The sequence below is a fragment of the Neopelma chrysocephalum genome, unplaced genomic scaffold (genome assembly GCF_003984885.1).
Source record: "Neopelma chrysocephalum unplaced genomic scaffold, ASM398488v2 Primary Assembly neopelma1_26, whole genome shotgun sequence".
Classification (NCBI taxonomy): domain Eukaryota; kingdom Metazoa; phylum Chordata; class Aves; order Passeriformes; family Pipridae; genus Neopelma; species Neopelma chrysocephalum.
The window spans coordinates 13528470-13546353 of NW_020897695.1; the positions used below are offsets into that span (position 1 = coordinate 13528470).

At 46.4% G+C, this 17884-nt stretch overlaps 1 protein-coding gene across 1 annotated transcript; it reads left to right on the forward strand.

Moving 5' to 3' along the window:
* Positions 1-9531: 9531 nt before the first annotated feature.
* Positions 9532-17540, forward strand: CLEC3B (C-type lectin domain family 3 member B). Its single transcript, XM_027675642.1, has 3 exons — positions 9532-9908; positions 14195-14293; positions 15608-17540. Exons 1-3 carry the CDS (start codon positions 9815-9817, stop codon positions 16006-16008), a joined length of 594 nt encoding a protein of 197 aa, XP_027531443.1. The 5' UTR covers positions 9532-9814; the 3' UTR covers positions 16009-17540.
* Positions 17541-17884: the final 344 nt, after the last annotated feature.

Sequence of the window (17884 nt, forward strand, 5' to 3'; positions counted from 1 at the left end):
TAAGTGCATATAAGAAAATTAGAGATGCTTTCCATACGGGTCACTTTTCGCACCTGGGAAGTGCACCAGCAGCAATTGGTGCCATTGCCTGGGAACTGCTTGAGTCTATTTTCAAGAGTGACTGGTGTAGGTTCCACTTAATTCTGTTAGCACACCTTCCACTTCTGTAGACCAGATGCTGTGTTCTAGAGTGTACTTGAGGCTGTGCAGCACCAATGAGAGTAGCACTAGGTGGAAGTCTTCCTTCAAATTACCTAACTATTCTTCGAATAAAATGTGGTTAGATTTTACTATAAATAAAACGTGTTTCCACATTTCCAATTTGTATTTTAAACCAAGATTTCTTTGCTCACTAGAGCTCTACCTATCCCTTTTGCCAACAGGTGCAATAGCAGCCTAGCCACAGCTTTTCACAGTGGCTAAGGAGAAGGGGCATGGCTAAGGTAGAAGCGAAAATGAGTTAATTTTTAAGAGTTAGACAATTCAGCTGGAAAAGCATAGTGTCTGTCAGTAATGATCCTTCATAGGGAAAGACAGAAGATGGCAGGTAAGGCATGCTAACAAGTTGTATCACCAGGTGTTGAAAGCAGTGGATTTCCTCCCTACATCAATTGGTTGCCCCAGCAAAGAGTAAGAGCTGTTTATTTGGCAGGATAGGAAGAGACAACAGACAGAAGAAATCAAAGAAAGAAGTTGATTTTAAGAAGTTGATATTTCAGCTGCATGTATTAGAAGGATCATTTTGAACAAACATTATGACAGAAGTTACTACAATAATCCAGGAGCAACGTTTTCTGAATTTCCTGTTTTAATTTTATTATATCAGTTTAAGAATGTTCTCTTCACTGTAACATGTTTGGTGGGGAAAAGGGGAAGGCTTTTGCTGAAAGAAAGCTGTAGATACCGGACAGAACATATTACTAATAGTCATGATCAGGTTAAAATATATGGAGTGCTTAAGGTCCCCAAATCTCTTCAGCCCTTTTCCTAGAGCTCACTCACATAATCGCTCAAGGTAACTGCAGTACTACTGTGTATTGTACAGATATGTGTAGCCACTACTATAACAAGCAGACAGGTTAAAAAAAAAGAAACTGTCCCACAAAATTTGCCCAAGATTGTGTTTCGAAGAGTTGAAGAGTGTATATTTTTTCAGTACCTTAAGTAGTAGGTTAGGTAGGTTATGATGGTGCTACATAGTAATAGAGCCAAGAAGTGACAATCAGTATACATAGTCTTTAATCACTTCAGTAGAGTTATTCTGTGTGAGGCAAACACTAACCTGAGATCAGCTTTACAGTAGCTGTGATCATTCCTTGCCATGCAAAGCTACTTGTAAAAATATGAAAGAAAACTGAAGGGAGAAAAAACATTTAAAGTACCTGAGACTTATCACAGGCAGTTTTTGTTTGATCATGTGTTGTTTAATGTTTCAGAAAATGGCTAATCTAAATGAGACTGCAAGTCCTGAACCTCAGCCATTCTCTGAACAGCTGTTGCCTGTTTTATTACAGATTTGTGGTTGGATACCAAAAGGCTGCCCTGAGTGATGCTCAAGATGAATTTTGTAACATGGTATTAATAGTGTATTTCTCCATAGCCTTCCAGCTGAAGGATCTCCAAGCATTTTGCAAGTTACATCATTTAAGATGCTTCTCGTCCCCTCTCGACATCCTTTTAATTTTAAATTTAATTTTCTGAGAGCTGGAGGTGGTGGTGGGAGAAACATTACTGTGTTTCACGCGTGTTAACTGACCCCTCTGTGGAGGTGAATATATGTGCATTCCCTCCCAACTTCTTACTAAGGATAGCAAATATTTAGCCGTCTGAGATTCAGGATACCTGTGTGCTCAAGATACCTAGAAAGAAAATTCTTGGTACCTCAGCATCTGTGTTTGATACCAGCCCAAGGGAACCTGTGGAACATCTGTGTATACAAAAATGGCTACCTTGGTCACAAAATATTTGGTGCCAAGCACTTCCTCAGAGCAACACTGTAAATAAACATGGTGAAAGCATCTGCAGCACCTCCGCTAAGCGTGCATGTCCTCCCCCAGGTTTTCTGTAGCTGGGTAGGCAGGCACAGAATGCGTTGGGGCTCTCAAGGGGTCCTATTCCTTCTGTACTCACTGCTTCCCATCAATTGGCATGGAAAAGCAGTGGGATGGAGTGTGACCCCAGTTCAGACTGGGTCTGCTTCAAACTCTGAGATATAAATAATGAGCGAACCCAGCCAAAAGCATTATACAGCTGCTAGTTGGTCTCAGCTGCCCCTGGAGGTTTGCTGCTACCAGCTCATGTCCCAAATGGATAAACAAAGCTCTGACAGGGGTAAAAGGTCCTACAGCTCTTCCAGTTGATACAATATCTGCCAAGAAATCTTTGAGACTGTGGTTCTCAGGCATGCTAAGGGCTATGCTGCCCATTTCTATTTTCTTAGTTCCCTTTAACCCCTCCCTTCTATTGCAGATTTTTAATAGAGACTTCAGCTGAAAATGCTCCTGTTCCCGTCTGGGCTGATGGAAAGTTCCATGTGTTGCTGTGCAGATACTGCCACGTTTTCATTGACTCAAGTCCAGTAGAGCTAAGAGGAAACATCTGTGGAGAGGGATAGCTCTCTGTTTGTCCCAGAAATTAATTGCTTCTGCTGGGAGTGTCGAGAGGCTGAAAGCTGTGTACTAGAGGTGAGGAGTCTATCAGCTCCTGCTAGGCTTTTACTCATGTTGCCTAAAAAGCACACACTTCAAATTTACAGGCTTCACAGGGACAGTCTCCTTGGAGCAGGAGAGGGCTAGCCTCTAGGCCAGTGGACCTGGCAGATTTACCAAGTCCAGGAATCCTGTCAGCAAGTTTTGCAACTACAGTTCAAAATTGCAGTTGTGTGGTTTGGGGAGGAGAGGAGAGCTTGTTCTGCCCTGTGGGCAGAGGTGGAGGCAATGGGGAGGAGTGAGGCTATGCCACGTGCAGGCAGGCTTTATATGAAAGCTTGCTTCATCACAGCCTGTTGTAAAGACAAGTTGGTGTGAACCAGAGCTTGCTCACGGTTTCTGTGAGACCGAAGTGTGCAGATCTCTCTTTGAGGGATTCGGCACCCTGATTTGACATAAATAATAGGGTGTTTCTGCATTTTCTTTCTAAATAGGAATTAACTGAGATTTACTCACTTCTGCTAGGACTGCCTCCAGCTTTTCTTTTGAAGTTCAGCAGGTGCCACTGCCCTCCTCAACAGTGCGATGTTCTCCGGCCCTGCTGTGGCCCTGGTTTACTTTGCCTGTGGTCAGCAGCCACTGAGACCAAGAGAGTAGAAGAAGCAAAGCTGTGACTGATGAGACCTGAGTGCTCCAGTCCTTACCCCAGAGCCTCCTTTCCTTTAGCACACTTGAGCAAAATGCAAGAGCAGGTCTGCAAATGGTACTGAATCTCTTCAACCATCAGCCTCTGTGTTATTCCTCCCTGCTCCCCAATCCCTTGTCTCCTAGTGCACTCCTGTGTGATTGCACTCCCTGCCCATGTGAGGCAGCTTTTCCTTCTAAGGCAAAATGTGGCTGCTGTTGTTAGCTGTGCCTCACAGAGGCTTCTTTTCCTTTGGTGAGGTCCCAGACTCCCAGTGATGCTGATCGGCTGCAGCGGGGCACTTTGGTACGTCTCCCCACAGAGAAACTGCAGTGCCTTGGTTTTTCCTTGGATAAGCTGCATTTCCAGCTGTCCAGTGACAAAGACGTTTTTGCTGTTCTTGCAAAACAACATTAGAATCTCAAACATGCTGTTAATGATTCCCTGGTGATGGTTTCAACCTCAATTTCATCGGCTGGAACACTTTTTAATAAAGCTGTGGTTATCTTATGAGCTCTGTGAACATCTGTGTTGCTATCTTGTTCTCAAGATTTGGGTAAGATCAGCAGCACAGGCATGCCTGAGTTTTCAAGTCACACCACTTGTTGATGAAATGATCTCCCTCATTTAGACTGATATCATCATAGTTGCTGCAGCCCTGTTGCTTGTACCTTCAGAGGGGTAAGAGGAAATGAAATCTCAGCCCCTTTCTGATGTGCAGAGACCCTTCTCCACTCAGCCAGCAGGGCAGGGACTGCAGCCAAGCCGGTTGTGCTCAGATGTTGGAGGTACTTGGAGCCACCAGCCTGCAGGCCCCCTCTTCCAGAGGAGCTCTCCCACTACATGTTCTCTCTTTGTTTTGGCAAATGGTAAGTTTTGGTATTTCCGCAGTTGGAAACATATGGATTGAAAAGTCATGATTTAAGTCCTACCTTTCTTCTTTCCCTCCAGAGAGAGACCAACGTTAACCTGATGAGGCTTTTTAAGGGCATGGATTGGTTTCTTCCTGCTGTCTGATCATGCAAACTTTTCTCTAACTTAAAAAAATAAAGCTATTAATGAGGCTGAAGTTGAAATTCTCTTACAACCCCTAATTCAGCACCAACAGCGATATGAAAGCACACCAATTGCTCAAAGGTGGGAACAGTGTGCGGTAAAAGCATAAGCTGACAGAACCACCGTCTGCTTGCCAGTCCTAAAATAATGACTTCCATGGTGACTTCACTTGAACTGATGCTGTGACAGGCAGTTTCGTGCAGCCTGCTCAGCGAACCTACACAATTAGGAATTCCTCCAGAGTTTTTGTGTTAAATTTAGATGCTTGACTGCAGTTTTCCTTTAGCTGTTTGAACTTTGGGATATGGATGATGGACGAAAAACAAAGCAGTAAAGACAGCTGGATTTACCCCTAGCCCCAGGAGCTGCCTGCTCCAAACAGAAAGAAGCATGAGTCCTTTGGTGCAGTTCCTTTGGAAACAGGAGAATTTTGAGCAGCTGATACTACTTGAGTTCAAGTTCTCCTCATTTGGGTTCAGTTTAGGGCCTGAGGATCTACTGTAGCATGGATCCTTCTGTTCTGTGACCCTTGGTGAATGAGGGGGAGGGATGTGAGCCATGCTTGCCATTGGATGTGATTAGAAGGTTCCCTCCTTAGGCTCAGAGCCAATTTCCTAAAGTTGATGTTGGGGATAACATTTTGGCGAAGTGCTGACTCCTTGGTTTTCCTCATCATTGTCCTTATGAAAACCACCCTTTCCTGAACTATTATTGCATTTATTCTCAATTGGCCTCAAAAACAATGATCCATAGATTTGGCTCTTTCCATTTTAACCTGTTCCAATGTTTATGCTGCTGGAGATCAGGAGTGATGCCAGCACGAGTTCAGGCAGCAGCTAATGAATATCAGAGATTTTCTTCTGTGAGCCCCACTTCCTCACAGCATGTTCTTCACTGTTCACTACTGTTTCTCTCCTGTTCCTCTCTGAGGTCACTGCAGTGCCGCTGATGCAGATCCTACCCCTGCAGAGTGGATTTGGTCGAGAGCAGAGGTATGAAACCCAGTGTACTGCCCCAGCCATGGGCCAAGACACCGAGCTGCACAGTCCTACATGTAAAGATGCTTTGGGTGTCCCCTTTGCTCTCCTGCTGTCAGTGCTGGTGGGGGAGGCAGGAGCATTCCCAGAGGAGGGGGTGCTGCAGGCAAAGAGCGAGCATCATTCTGCATTATGGTCGCCTGCCTCTGAACTGGTAGCTTAGCCTTGAAAGGCCAGGTCTGGTAATTGCTGATCTTGATTACAACCGTGTGAATACTGTTATCCAGTCCACCCTTGCACTTTCCAGCCATTGTGCAGTGGCGCTGCCTCATTTCTTGGCTTGGCAATACCTGCTCTTTTCCTAGGAGGCAAAGCAAAATAGCCTCTGATCTCGCTGCCCATTTCCTTGCCTAGCTGGGCACAAAATCACAGGTTTGTATCACTGCCAGGAGCATCCAGCTTCCTTTTGTGGGCTTATTCCAGCGACCTTTTTGCTAACTGAAAGCCTTCCAAATTCAGCATCACAACCTACTTACTGGGTTTCCCAAAGCCACGTAAACTTTTCTGACTGCTTCCCTGCAGCCTTGGGATGGTTTCCATAAGCATAGGTTCTTCTGCTCTCTTTTTTCATCTCAAACCAGTTACCTTACAGCTAACAGGGGCTACCCTGACCAGGAGACCAGGCTTGAAGCCAGGGAGTAAAGTGCTTTTACTGGGAAGTAAAATCCAGAATTGCACAGATGTAAAAAAAACCAACGTTTTCTTGGCATAATTTTAGTATTTTGCTGATGTCTTCCAGTTCTATTAGTTCATCTAATGAAAAGGATTACCTCTACTCACCTCCCACACCTCCCTTAGTAAAAAGTGTGAATCACTGGGATCTCAAAAGCATGATATCTGCCCAAAGAGCCAACAAAGGTCCATTGATAGCCCCTCATTTAAATTGAACTGCAGCCTCTGGCTTCAGCAGGAGCCTGGTCAGGGGATGGGCTGGGTACAGGCTTTTAGGTGGCTATTCCCTGTAGCATCCTCATTCTGGACCCATTGCAGCAACACTTCAGCTTGTTCCCATTGTCTGGGTTTGTGGGGGTTTATCAGCTTTTATAATGTCAAGGATTTTTTTTTTCAGTCTCTGTAGGACAGAATTGGGCAAAGCCCTCTGTGAATAGGTGTTGCAGCTGGAGACAAGTGTTTTGAGTCTACTTATTTTCATTTTCCTCTTTTTCAGGAAAAATTATGGTAGCATCCAGCACAGGACCTGCTGGCTGGTGCAGAGGGAGGCCCCCTTGGTTTTGGACCTGTTCTTCAGTGGCTAATAAAAAGCCACCTTGCCTTTCTTGTTTCAGCTGGGCAACACTCCGGTGGGTCCCAGACACACAGAAATCCATGGTTAGGGATCACTGTCAGACTCCACACAAGAGCCATCTGTTTCACATACAGCAGCAAAGGGAACATTTTGGGTTTTTTCCCAGCTTGGCAGGACATGAATCAAAGCAAAGGCAGGCAAGCATACCTGGAGCCAAGGAAAACTGGGAGGTGCTGAGTTACCAGAACTACTTTCAAGTGTCAGGGGAAGGGAACATGTATGTGTATGTAGGTGTCTGGCATCTCTTGAGCTCCATCCCATTTTGGGATAGTCCAGGTAGGAGAACAGTAAATCCCCAACATTTTATTTTCTGTCTTAAATTTGAGTGGGAGTAGTACATGTGGCAAAGGGCAGTGAAAATCAAACCCATTCCTCCTTGGCTTCAAAAGCTTGGACTCCAAGGGAGCTTCTGTTCAGGTAGGACATAAGGGCAGGGTTTTCCTTATTCAGCAAAAGTGTGAGGCAGAGTAACACAGTGGTGGCCAAACTAAATAACAGCTCTTTTTCCAGCCACCCTGTTTATCTTTTATGGTCCTACAACTCAAGTGGTTTACATTGTGCTGGGTGGCATCTTGCCTTAAATTATCAGAAAAGTTTTAAGGTTAATGGCTGATGTCTGGAGCACTTTGTTCTCCAAAAAATGCCCATCCCTCCTCTCCTCTCTCTGCGTGAGTTTCCTCCACTTGCTCAAACTGTTCCTCCTGCAGGAAGGGCTTGCCTGCTTATGCTGCAGCTGCTGAACAACCACATCACCCAAAAAACAGGCAGTGGTCTGCAGTGTTGCTTGGCACAGCCCAGCCCAACGGCTCCAAGAAGTCAGGCTGGGACCCTGAAAGGGGGTCTCAGGGAGAATGGCTTTTTGTAGAACATGTTCCCCCCATCCCAACTCCCACTCATCCCAGTCATCTGTTACAGCTCTAGGGGTATTAAGAAGCCTGAATGTTCCCCAAACTGAGTGAAGACACAAATTTCTAAGTATTTTTTGGCTACCTAACTATACAGGTGGCCCTGAGGAAGACCCCTCACGTACTCAGCCGGACTCAAGGGCAGCGGGTGTGAAGATTTTCAGAACCACCATGTCTCATGAAGTGTCTCAGTGCTTTGACAGACTCAGCCATGAGATCCTTTGGATTATGGACCCTGGCACATGCCAGATTTTCTAAATGCGAAGTGCACCTAGTGTGAGTACTGCTAGAGCAGGAAGGGAAGCGGTCCAGCACCAGGCAGAAGCAGTTCACTTGGTGTACAGAGATGGAGCAGCCTTCTTCTTAGTGGGACATCTGCAGTAGCAGGTCAAACATCTTCCCAGTTTTCTTCATCCATGCTTTTGCCCACACCTGCCAAAACATGGTCCTTTTGGTGTAGAGGCTGAGATCTTACCTTCCTGCTGCCTGGTAGGGTGAGGCAGAGCTGAAACACTTCCAGCTACCAGTCAGGGCAATGGAAAGGGTTAAGGAGCAAACTGAGAAGCAGCCCTCTGGTTGGGTTAAAACCTCTGAAGCTGATGTTTGGTTTCTTATCTTACAGAACTGAGAGCAATTTTGGAAAATGAAAAGCACGTGAAGCCACTGTGTGGTCTGGTGGTTGGGTTGCATTTGCCACCAAAAGGGTCTCACGCTCCTGGACGGTGCCACTCAGATCTTTCTGAGGTCTAAATGTGATGCTGTTGCCGGGCAGCTCCACAGCACTGACTACCCCTGTCCTTGCAAAATTGCCGTGGGGCAGAGGACAGTATGGCAAACAGAGCTGTCCTCACTCCAGAGGATGGGAATCACCACGAGGAGAGTGATTTACACTGGAATTGCCTCAGAACTGGCAATTCAAGTCCGACGCTGGGAACCACACTCCATCCCCAGCCATCAGGGCAAGGAAAAGGGATGGGCAAACAGTAGGTCAGCCCCTCCTGCCCCCCAGCCTCAGCAGGTCCCACAGCCAAGAAGGGGTGTCACCAAGCTGCTCCTCAGATAAACACAGACCAAAGCCTTATCCTACGACGTAAATTTGGGAGCTGGACAAGAGCAAAGGCACAGTCACATGCACCACAGGGCTGCTGTGCAAGGCAACTCCTTTTTGCGGGAAGGGATCCCAAATTTAGAGGTGAAAACCTATCATATTGGAAGCTTCCCTCAAACTGTGACTGTCTAAAGGCAAACAAGAAATTGTCTTTGGGGAGAAAGCAGTTGGCCTGCATGGGATGGCTCTGCCCACAGCTGGCAGGGCTGCCCAGCACCTGCTTCCCATCCCCACAGTGAGCAGAGAAATGGGTGTTTCTGCAGCAAGGGACCCTCCAGAGGGAACCCCATGAAGAGCTGGGAAGAGGTGGGCATGAAGTACGAGTCTCATCTCTCAAGAAGAAGCAATGATGGCAGGACAACCCTACCAAAACCACAGTGGAACTGGTTTTTTGAGGTGTTAGAGCCATCCTACATTTTGAGAAAGGATTACTCCAGGAAAAAAACCAACCTCTGCCCCACCATGGCTGCACTCAGCCTGGGGAGCTCACAGCAGCTCCTTGCAGAGGGGTTAAACCAGGAATCTCCATGCCAGGCCCTTGTTCACACCATGGTAGGGACCGGGGCACTCAGTCCTCCCTTGCACTCCCCTCTGCCTCTGTTGGCACTGGCAGCATCCCTCGCATCCTTCCGAGGGGCTGTGGGGCAGGTGGCTCCTCTCTGTTCCCTCGGCCACCTAAACGCTGTTTCACACCTCATGCTTCTGTTGCCATCGCTGACACACAAGATCAAACTTGTGGCATTTTGCTAGAAGTCGTAGGAAGTCGTTCCAGCTATACTCCCAGCCTTTCCTTATGCTTAGCTTAGCAGACTTTCAGTACATTCATTCCCTTCTTTTTTTCCTTTTAACAAAAACAAGCAGAGTGCTAAGAAATGCAACCCCTCTGGGAGGCTTTCAGCCTTGGCCGGAGCCGCCTGAGTCCCCCCCCGGAGCCGGGAGGCTGCCGCTGGCCCGGGCTCAGCGGACGGCTTTCTGGGACAGTCATTCCTGACTCCAGCCGGTGTCCGGGCGGCTGTGTGAGGGTAGAGCGGAGCCACTCCACGACCGCTCGGCACCAGACGGCAGCGGCATGGCGCTCCGGGGAGCCTGCCTCCTCCTCTGCCTCATCTCTCTCGCCCAGGTCTCCGGCCAAGTCCGGCAGAAACCGGCGGCTTCCAAGAAAGGTAAGGGTCAGCGGCACCTTCCCTGCAAGGAAACCTTGCAGGGGCTTGGGGGGTCGTAATTAGCCCACTTGTTTGGGCATTTAACAGTGCTTTAATGAAACTTCTTTAAAAAGCATCTAAAAATTTAATAAAGTGTCTTTTTCTCACCTCCCCCACCTCCTCCCACCCCACCGTGGGGATTATTGTGTAGCTTTTCTGTAAAATACTGAGAATATTGAAATGGTTTTGGTGGGTTCCTACCTTAATAAATTTGTTGGGACAGCTTGGTCTGAATTTCAGAGGGCAACGCATTTTCCATGTTCTCTCTAAGGTTCATACCAAACTTTTCCTATATTAAAATCCCCCTTTCCATAACTTCCCACCCCTTCTCATTCTTCTTTCAGAAGCAAGTAAGTGGCAGATGTCAGGCAACTGATTTGGAGACAAAAGTAGGCAGAAAATATATAATCCATAAAAACACTGGCCTCGGGTGTATGTCACACCATACCTGAGCTCCGACTACTCAGGCTTACCAGAGGGCAATGCATACAAAATTATGCCTATGTTTTATTTTCTCCAGTGGCTTTCTTTTTTTCCTTCTCCTTTTTTGCTACTGTCCCATCCTTTCTCCTTCTGACTCAAGGCACATTAACTACAGGAGAAAGCAGGTAGGGAAGCAGCATGTGAGCCTGCCTGCCTGATATGCCTGACTACATACCCTTGGGCTTAGATCGCTTCTGGCAGGTGCTTTCCTGCTTGGAACAAAGTGGGGAGCAAGGAAGAAGCATCCCTGGAATTCATTTGGCCAGGCTGCTCTCTATGCTCACCCAGTTGCTGTTTTTGTCAGATAGCATCCTCGAGAAAATTTTTCCCTTTTCTCCCATTAGATCTTTCTATGAATTCACAACATAACTGCTTATTCCACATCTTGTTTCACAGATGTAGAATTACAGAGAAAACAGTTAGTGACTTATTTCTAGAGCAAAAAATATGCCTTTGGGCTCATAGAAGGCATATACATGCATTGCACTGACTGGAGGTATAAAGACATTTCTTAGAGAAAACCTATGTTAGAGATATATCTTAGAGACTGAAGAGAGACATTTCTTAGAGAAATCCTATTTTTCTCTCTGTGTCACTGCAACTGCTGTTTGTAATCAATTGGTGACAAGAAGGTGGGAGAAAAATCACCTTTTTGACAGGAAAAATTTGCTCTGATTTAAAAACTGTTGAGGGAGGTGTCCTGAAAATCAAGCCATCTGGAACAGCTGGTGGCAGGTTTTACTCAGAATTTCTTGTCAAAGGAGACATCAAACTTTCTGTGGGGAAAAGTCAAAAACCCAGTAACTTGGCATTTTTCGGCTAGTGGCATCCAGCCCCACAGTGGATCAGCTGCCCTGCCTTTACTGGAAACTTCCAGCATTTCTTCATTAAATATTTTTCATATTTTTACCAAAGCCAGGGAATGGGGAAAGGGAGAAAGCGCTACAAATCTCCCAGGAGGCTCCTCTTTGCCTCCAGCCCCTCCCCACATCCAAGCCTGCCTGCCCAGCCACCACAAGGGCCAGGGCTCAGCCACTCCTGCTCTGAACAAAGGCAGGTTGGCCCCATCTCATCCTCATCCCTGGCCTCTAGTACCCCCATCCTGGCTGACCTCCTGCACTTAGCCCCGGAGGATCAGGCAAGGCTAAGCCAGGGGAGGGTTGAGGTGTTTGACTGGATTTATTTTTTTTAATCTATGCAGCCAAACCACAAATGTTAGAAAAGAAGCACTGATTTGAGCCAAGCATTTTATCTTTCTTTTTACTTTTCTTTTGTTTTCGGTTTGGGTTGGGTTGGGTTGTTTTGGGGGTTGTTGTTGGTGTGGTTTTTTTCTTTTGTAATTACTGCTTGTATTTGGATCTGCTTCAGAACAAAAATGGTGCTGTTTCAACATGAAAAGCCAAGCCACAGTATTTAGAAAATGCTGAGATGGCACATTCACTTTGCCTGCTGTTGGGTTTTTCCCCCCCAGATTGCTCCCCAGTTATGTTTCCAAATGCAGCCATTCGGCAAACTCTCCCTGTTCCCTGATGTCCTGGGGGGCAGACAGGATTTGCCCTTGTCTGGTAGCTCTGGGGGTCTCACCCAAAAGGATGCCCAGGGGAGGCAGGCAATGGCACTCCTGCCTGGGGGGCAATGTCACTCCCTGGCTTAGGGATAACAGGTTGGGCACCCACCAGCCCTGGTGGGGTCTTTCCCTGGTCACAGCGATGGTGGGTTGCTGGGGGCACAAGAGGAAGCAGCTTTGCATAGCTCTCACATTTATTTCTAAGGTAACTGGAGACAGAAATTGGAGTTCAGATGCTTAAATCAGTGAGTAGGAACTAATTTGGGCTCCACTCCTGATGCTGCCCAAAATTTCAGTGTACTCTTGTAGTCTGGGTGCTCTTTCCTGAAAATGCCTGTGAACATTTACAGTGAGATAAATCCATGCATGTGTGTTTGGTCTCCTCCTCTGATCCAGGGACAGACTGCAATATGGGATCTGACTGTTCCAGTTGGGACATTCATGGAAATGCCTGGTGTCAGAAGAAATACAGATGGTCAGGGAGATTTGATGACAGAGATTGTAAGTCAGAGCAATGATCATTCTCCTGCAGGACAGAAGCCTGTTTGGACGTCCAGGCAAAGCTAAGCAACCCACATATAGATCCAAATTTCATACAGTATTAGTTAAATAATTAAAATTAAATACAGAGGGATTTGTTTGTTATTCATCATATAATTAGATAAAGGAAAAGTAGGTGAGAGTTCCCATTTGCAGCATTAAATACGCTTCCGGCCAGGCTTTCAAACCAATGGACTACTGCGACCCACATCTTTCTGTGAGTCTCCTTTTCATCTCTCCTCTGCCCACTCCTAATCCTGCTGCTCATGGTTGGCTGCACAAGGACCCACTCCAGCTCCTATGGACAGCACTGGCATCCCACATGCTGGCTTCAGTTACAGCAAACCCAAACTGTAAACAGGCTTGATTCTGGGCTTGAGGAGGCGAGCCTCAAGGAAATGACAGCAGAGACAAAACCCTGCAGTAATAATATAGCAAACTCAATGTCTGTTGACATAGCTGTGGTACTCACTTTGCAGCTGAAGAGCAAGTTAACCAGTCCTGATCCTCCACGCAATGTCCCAGTGAATGCACTGCTGTAGGAACGTCTTGTGGCCCAAGATTTGGAAACAAGGCTGTCACAAGGGCCAGGGTGCTTAGATAGTTATCAAGGAGATGTGTGACCTCTCATGGCAGGGAGTGTCCAGGTGGAAACCCACTAGCAAACCCAGTTGGAACTCCATAAGGAGTTGTCTCAGCAAGACTCATTGACAATGTTCTGCCATGGCCCTTGGATGTTACTTAAACTTAAGAACATTTGTTCTGCTGCAAGAAAGGCTTGCATGGAAAAATAGAACAGGATTAATCAGCCGTTTCCCACAAAGTATTTTCATCAAAGGCAGCAAAATAGTAACTAGGCCCTCAGTGTTAAGTGAAGCCATTAAAGTTAATTGAGCAATGAGTAAAGCAGCTTTAATGCCCTCCTCCTGATGTGTCTGGCTTTTCATATTCATGGCACCATGTAATCTTTGGGTTGGTGATTTTGTTCCGCATCCAAGCTGCTTCCCTACTTGCCTGGCTTGATGCCTCAGCTCTCCATCTCCTTGACCCTCCAGGAAGCCTGTCCTGCCGCATTGTGGGCAAATTGTTCCCTTTCCTTTCACCCTATGAGGACTACTAGATGCTTATGACAGGCAAGGTAAAGCAACAGGAGCAGCAAAGGTGGCATAGTGAATACAAATGCCTCAATATCCAATTTCCCAACACCTTCAAAGAGTGATGGTCCTTTTGCTCCTGTCTAGGAGAAATCCAAATACCAGTTAATAGCTTGTTGAAGCCATTGCAGAGGCAACACACCTAGCAAGATGTAGGCTTTAGTAGCCAGCTGCAACCAACTCCCTGGCCAAAGAGGTGTCTTCTCACAGCAGGAGAGCAGCTCTGGCCAGTTTTGGGGTACCTACTCCGGGGACACTGAAAGCAGAGGTGATGCAGAGGCAGCCTGAACTGGGAAAACTGGGTTGACAGTGGAACCAGGCTGGTGAGCAAATGCTCACTCTAATGTATGTGCAAGGGGACACAGGTGTTGACTTTGTGGATTCCTTTTGTTTATCATTCTCTGAGGGCAAGGAAATCTGGAGTTTTGATGATAGGAACAGATTTGGTTGCCTCTCCTGGGATGTAACCAATGTTTATGCTCTTTCCTTGACTTCTCCAACAGAGGGTGTGAGCCTCAAAATGATTGAAGACCTGAAGGCCATGATTGACAACATCTCTCAGGAGGTTGCTCTACTGAAGGAGAAGCAAGCGCTCCAGACAGGTAGAGGACTTGCTGAACAATTCAAGGCTTATAAAGTGGCTCCAATTTCTCCACACATTTTGACAGCAGATGCCCAAGCACCTCACAGCAACAACATGGGGAGAAAGGTTGGGGGATCAAAGCAGAGCGTGGGCTCACTGCAATTCCTGCAGGCAGGTGAAACTCCTCAGGCAGTTAATGACAGGAATTGTGCAGTGTGCAGCCCCACTCTTTATGTGCTAGATCTTCCCATTTGTACAGCTATAGATATTTCTATGACACTTAGCCAGATGTTCATTTTCCTTTATGAGGTGGAGGAATGGGTTATGGATTAGTCTGTGCTTTAACCAAATGTAGCTTACTCTTTTTGTCTGAACCCCAGTGAAATGGTGACGTGGTCTCTTACATGTACCACAGTATTGCCCAGGGAACTTCACTGGTGGTCAGTTCCACCATGCTTCATTAAACATACACAGTCCCAAAATGTCCATCTTCCAGTCATGCTCCATAGTTATTCTGTGCAAACTCCACCAAAATCAATAGGAGCAGGATTTGCAGAATACAGAACAGAAATCAGATGAAAATGCAAGTTAAGGAGAATTTTCTCCTTAAAAAAAAAGGAACACAAGCAAAATCAAGGCTTTAGTTCCAAGCTCACATTCATTGAGAAATAATTGGTTTGGATATTAATGTGTGGCTCTGATTAGGTATTGTTTAGCTACAGTACCCTGTACTCTCAAGGTTTAGAGCTTAAAGAAAAACAAAATAATTTTATATTCCTAACACTAAAATCAGAGGCAAGCAGAAACTTCCTCTGAAGACCTCAAGCTATGCAAGCACAACGCTTCTGATCAAAGCTTATTAAAAAACACTTTTTTTTCATCTTGCATAATTAAGACAATTTAATTGGCATGCAGGCTTTTTCCCAAAACACTCCAACACTTGGCAGTGCCCACCACAAAACTTGTTTCCAACAAACTCATCTGAGAAAGAGTAGCATTGGCTGGGGAAGAGCAAGGCCTGGGGCAGGGGCAGGAGGACCATGCTGTGCCTCTGCCCCAGCGGCAGCAAAGCCTGGGAAGGTGGCAGGGACACCCTGAAATTCCATTTTTCCTGATGGTTGGTTGACATGGAGGGCACGTCCCCATGACTGTATCCTTCATAGGAGGGCAGGGGCCCCTTGGAATCCCATGCTGCCAAGGGCTGCTGTGCAGCCTAAGAGAAGAAGTTTTTAGTTTGACTGCTGGGTTTGCTGCTGCTGCCTCTTCCTGGGCATCATTTTTAAACCCAATTCCCTTTCTGTCTTTTTGTTCTGTTCCTGTGGTAACCTCTCAGTTTGCCTGAAAGGCACCAAAATTCACCTGAAATGCTTTCTGGCATTTTCGGACACCAAGACGTACCACGAGGCCAGCGAAAACTGCATCTCACAGGGCGGCACGCTCAGCACCCCCCAGAACGGGGAGGAGAATGATGCTCTCTATGACTACATGCGCAAGAGCATGGGCTCGGAGGCAGAGATCTGGCTGGGCCTCAATGACATGGCAGCAGAGGGCAAGTGGGTCGACATGACAGGCAGCCCCATCCGGTACAAGAACTGGGAGACTGAAATCACCACCCAGCCCGACGGCGGCAAGCTGGAAAACTGTGCAGCTTTGTCAGGGACCGCCATCGGCAAGTGGTTCGACAAGAGGTGCAGAGAACAGCTGCCCTACATCTGCCAGTTCATGATCGTGTAGCGGCAGGGCCTCCCCCATGCCCACCCACAGCCCATGTCTTCCCCCTCAGCAGCAGGATTATGAAGCTATAGGTGTGTGTACGTGCACGTGCACATGTATGTACGCACACCCATGCGCACGTGTCCAAGTAGAGTCACTCTTTGCAAAGAGAGTCATCATGGCTTGGTGTCAGATTGTAGAGCGTTAGAGCATTTCATTTTGCCATAACCAGCCCTCTTAGCAGCTGCACTGTTCTTTCTAAGGCATGATTCATAGATATATTTTTTTACACAGGGAATTTATTAGGATGGCTCAGTTGTTTTGGCAAAGAACCGGTGCAACAATCCAGCCTAGCATACAGCTGCCTCAGCTGCCCAGAGCTGTCACTCTGCAATGTCCTTTCCCATCTTGCTGAGCTTTGTTGGGACACCAGCAGAGCTAATTTCTTCTTTCTTCGCTTATTTTCCTTCCCCAAAAACCTTGGCAGTGATCCGTGGGAGCTCCTTGTTCCTCGTAGTGCCATGATTCAGCCTGCTGAGGATCAAGGTCCTGTCTCAATCAGTGGAGGGAGTTACTCCTGCTTTGCATTGACAGATACAATTGAACTTATTTGGCAGAGTATCAGCTGTTCAATGAGTTGTCCAACTAGTTGAGTTATGTGCATGAACAAATTAGCAAGTTACAGACATGTTTGGTCCTTTCCTCATCAGCCAGAAGCCAGTTTCACTGACTTCAGTGGGAGAGCAAGACCCACTGCCAGATCTTTTAATGAAAAAATCCCATCAGAAGCTTTATTTATGCTGCAGCATCATGGTGGAAGCAGTGATGACTTGCAACATAGTTAGTCAAATACATTATTAAAAATAAAAGATGAACGTATTACGTAAATAACATAAATATAATGCTATTAGGGAATACGTTGCTACATAAAAGCAACTGTGTATTGAAAACAAACTGCAGGACAACTCACTTCAGCAGCTTTAGGAATAACCTGGCCTGTTTATGTGATGAGAACCCAGATGAAATAGTCCAGTTGCTAGTCCAGACACAGTCCTCAGCAAGCACAAATCTGCTGAGCACTGTGCCAATATAGTCATGCCCAGTTGAAGGTCTGGCCTCAGTAATTTTTTACTGAGACATGAGTAAAAGAATAGAATTAAATTTAAATTAACAGCAACGATGGGAAAGTAGTGCAGATCATCCCGGCAGCTTAATGAAGCTTTGCTGGCTGTTGGCTGAAATGTATCAGAGATTCTTTGCAGTCTAGTGCTTGGTAATAACCGCCCCAAAGTTTGGCTCACATCCCTTGTGCTTTCAGGTTGGGGGTGTCAAGACATGATGCTGTTGGGGAGCCCACAGGATAGGTATTCCAATTTGCTGCTTTGTTTAAAAGCAGCATGATGGTAGGTCTTCCAAGACATCAAGTTTGAGCCAAGCTGGAAACACATATATGCAAATGCAGAGTGCACGCTTCTGAGGCTGTCACTATTGCCAAACTCTCTGCTGTTCAAATGACTATAAAATAAAAATATCTACATAGCTTGCTGAAGGAATGGAGTTGTGTCAATGTGATTGGAGTGCTTTCTTCTCCTTGTCTTTCTCTTCAGAGCAGCTCCAGGGATCTGTCTGAAGGTTGGAGATATCAAAGGCAGAGGGGAAAAAGCAGAAGGCGAGAGCCTCCTACCCTGTAATATGCTTTATAGGATTCTCCCCCTCCTGCCCCATTATCATCCCAGTCACATGCCATATACAGGATACAGGCAGGGAATCCTTTTATAGGAAAATAAGATTTCCTTCCTCCCCTCCTCTTGCTGCTGGGAAATTTCATTTTAAAATACAAGCCAACACAGAAGAAAGGTCCCTCCCTTTAGTGGTGCCGGAGGAGGCGGCACCTCAG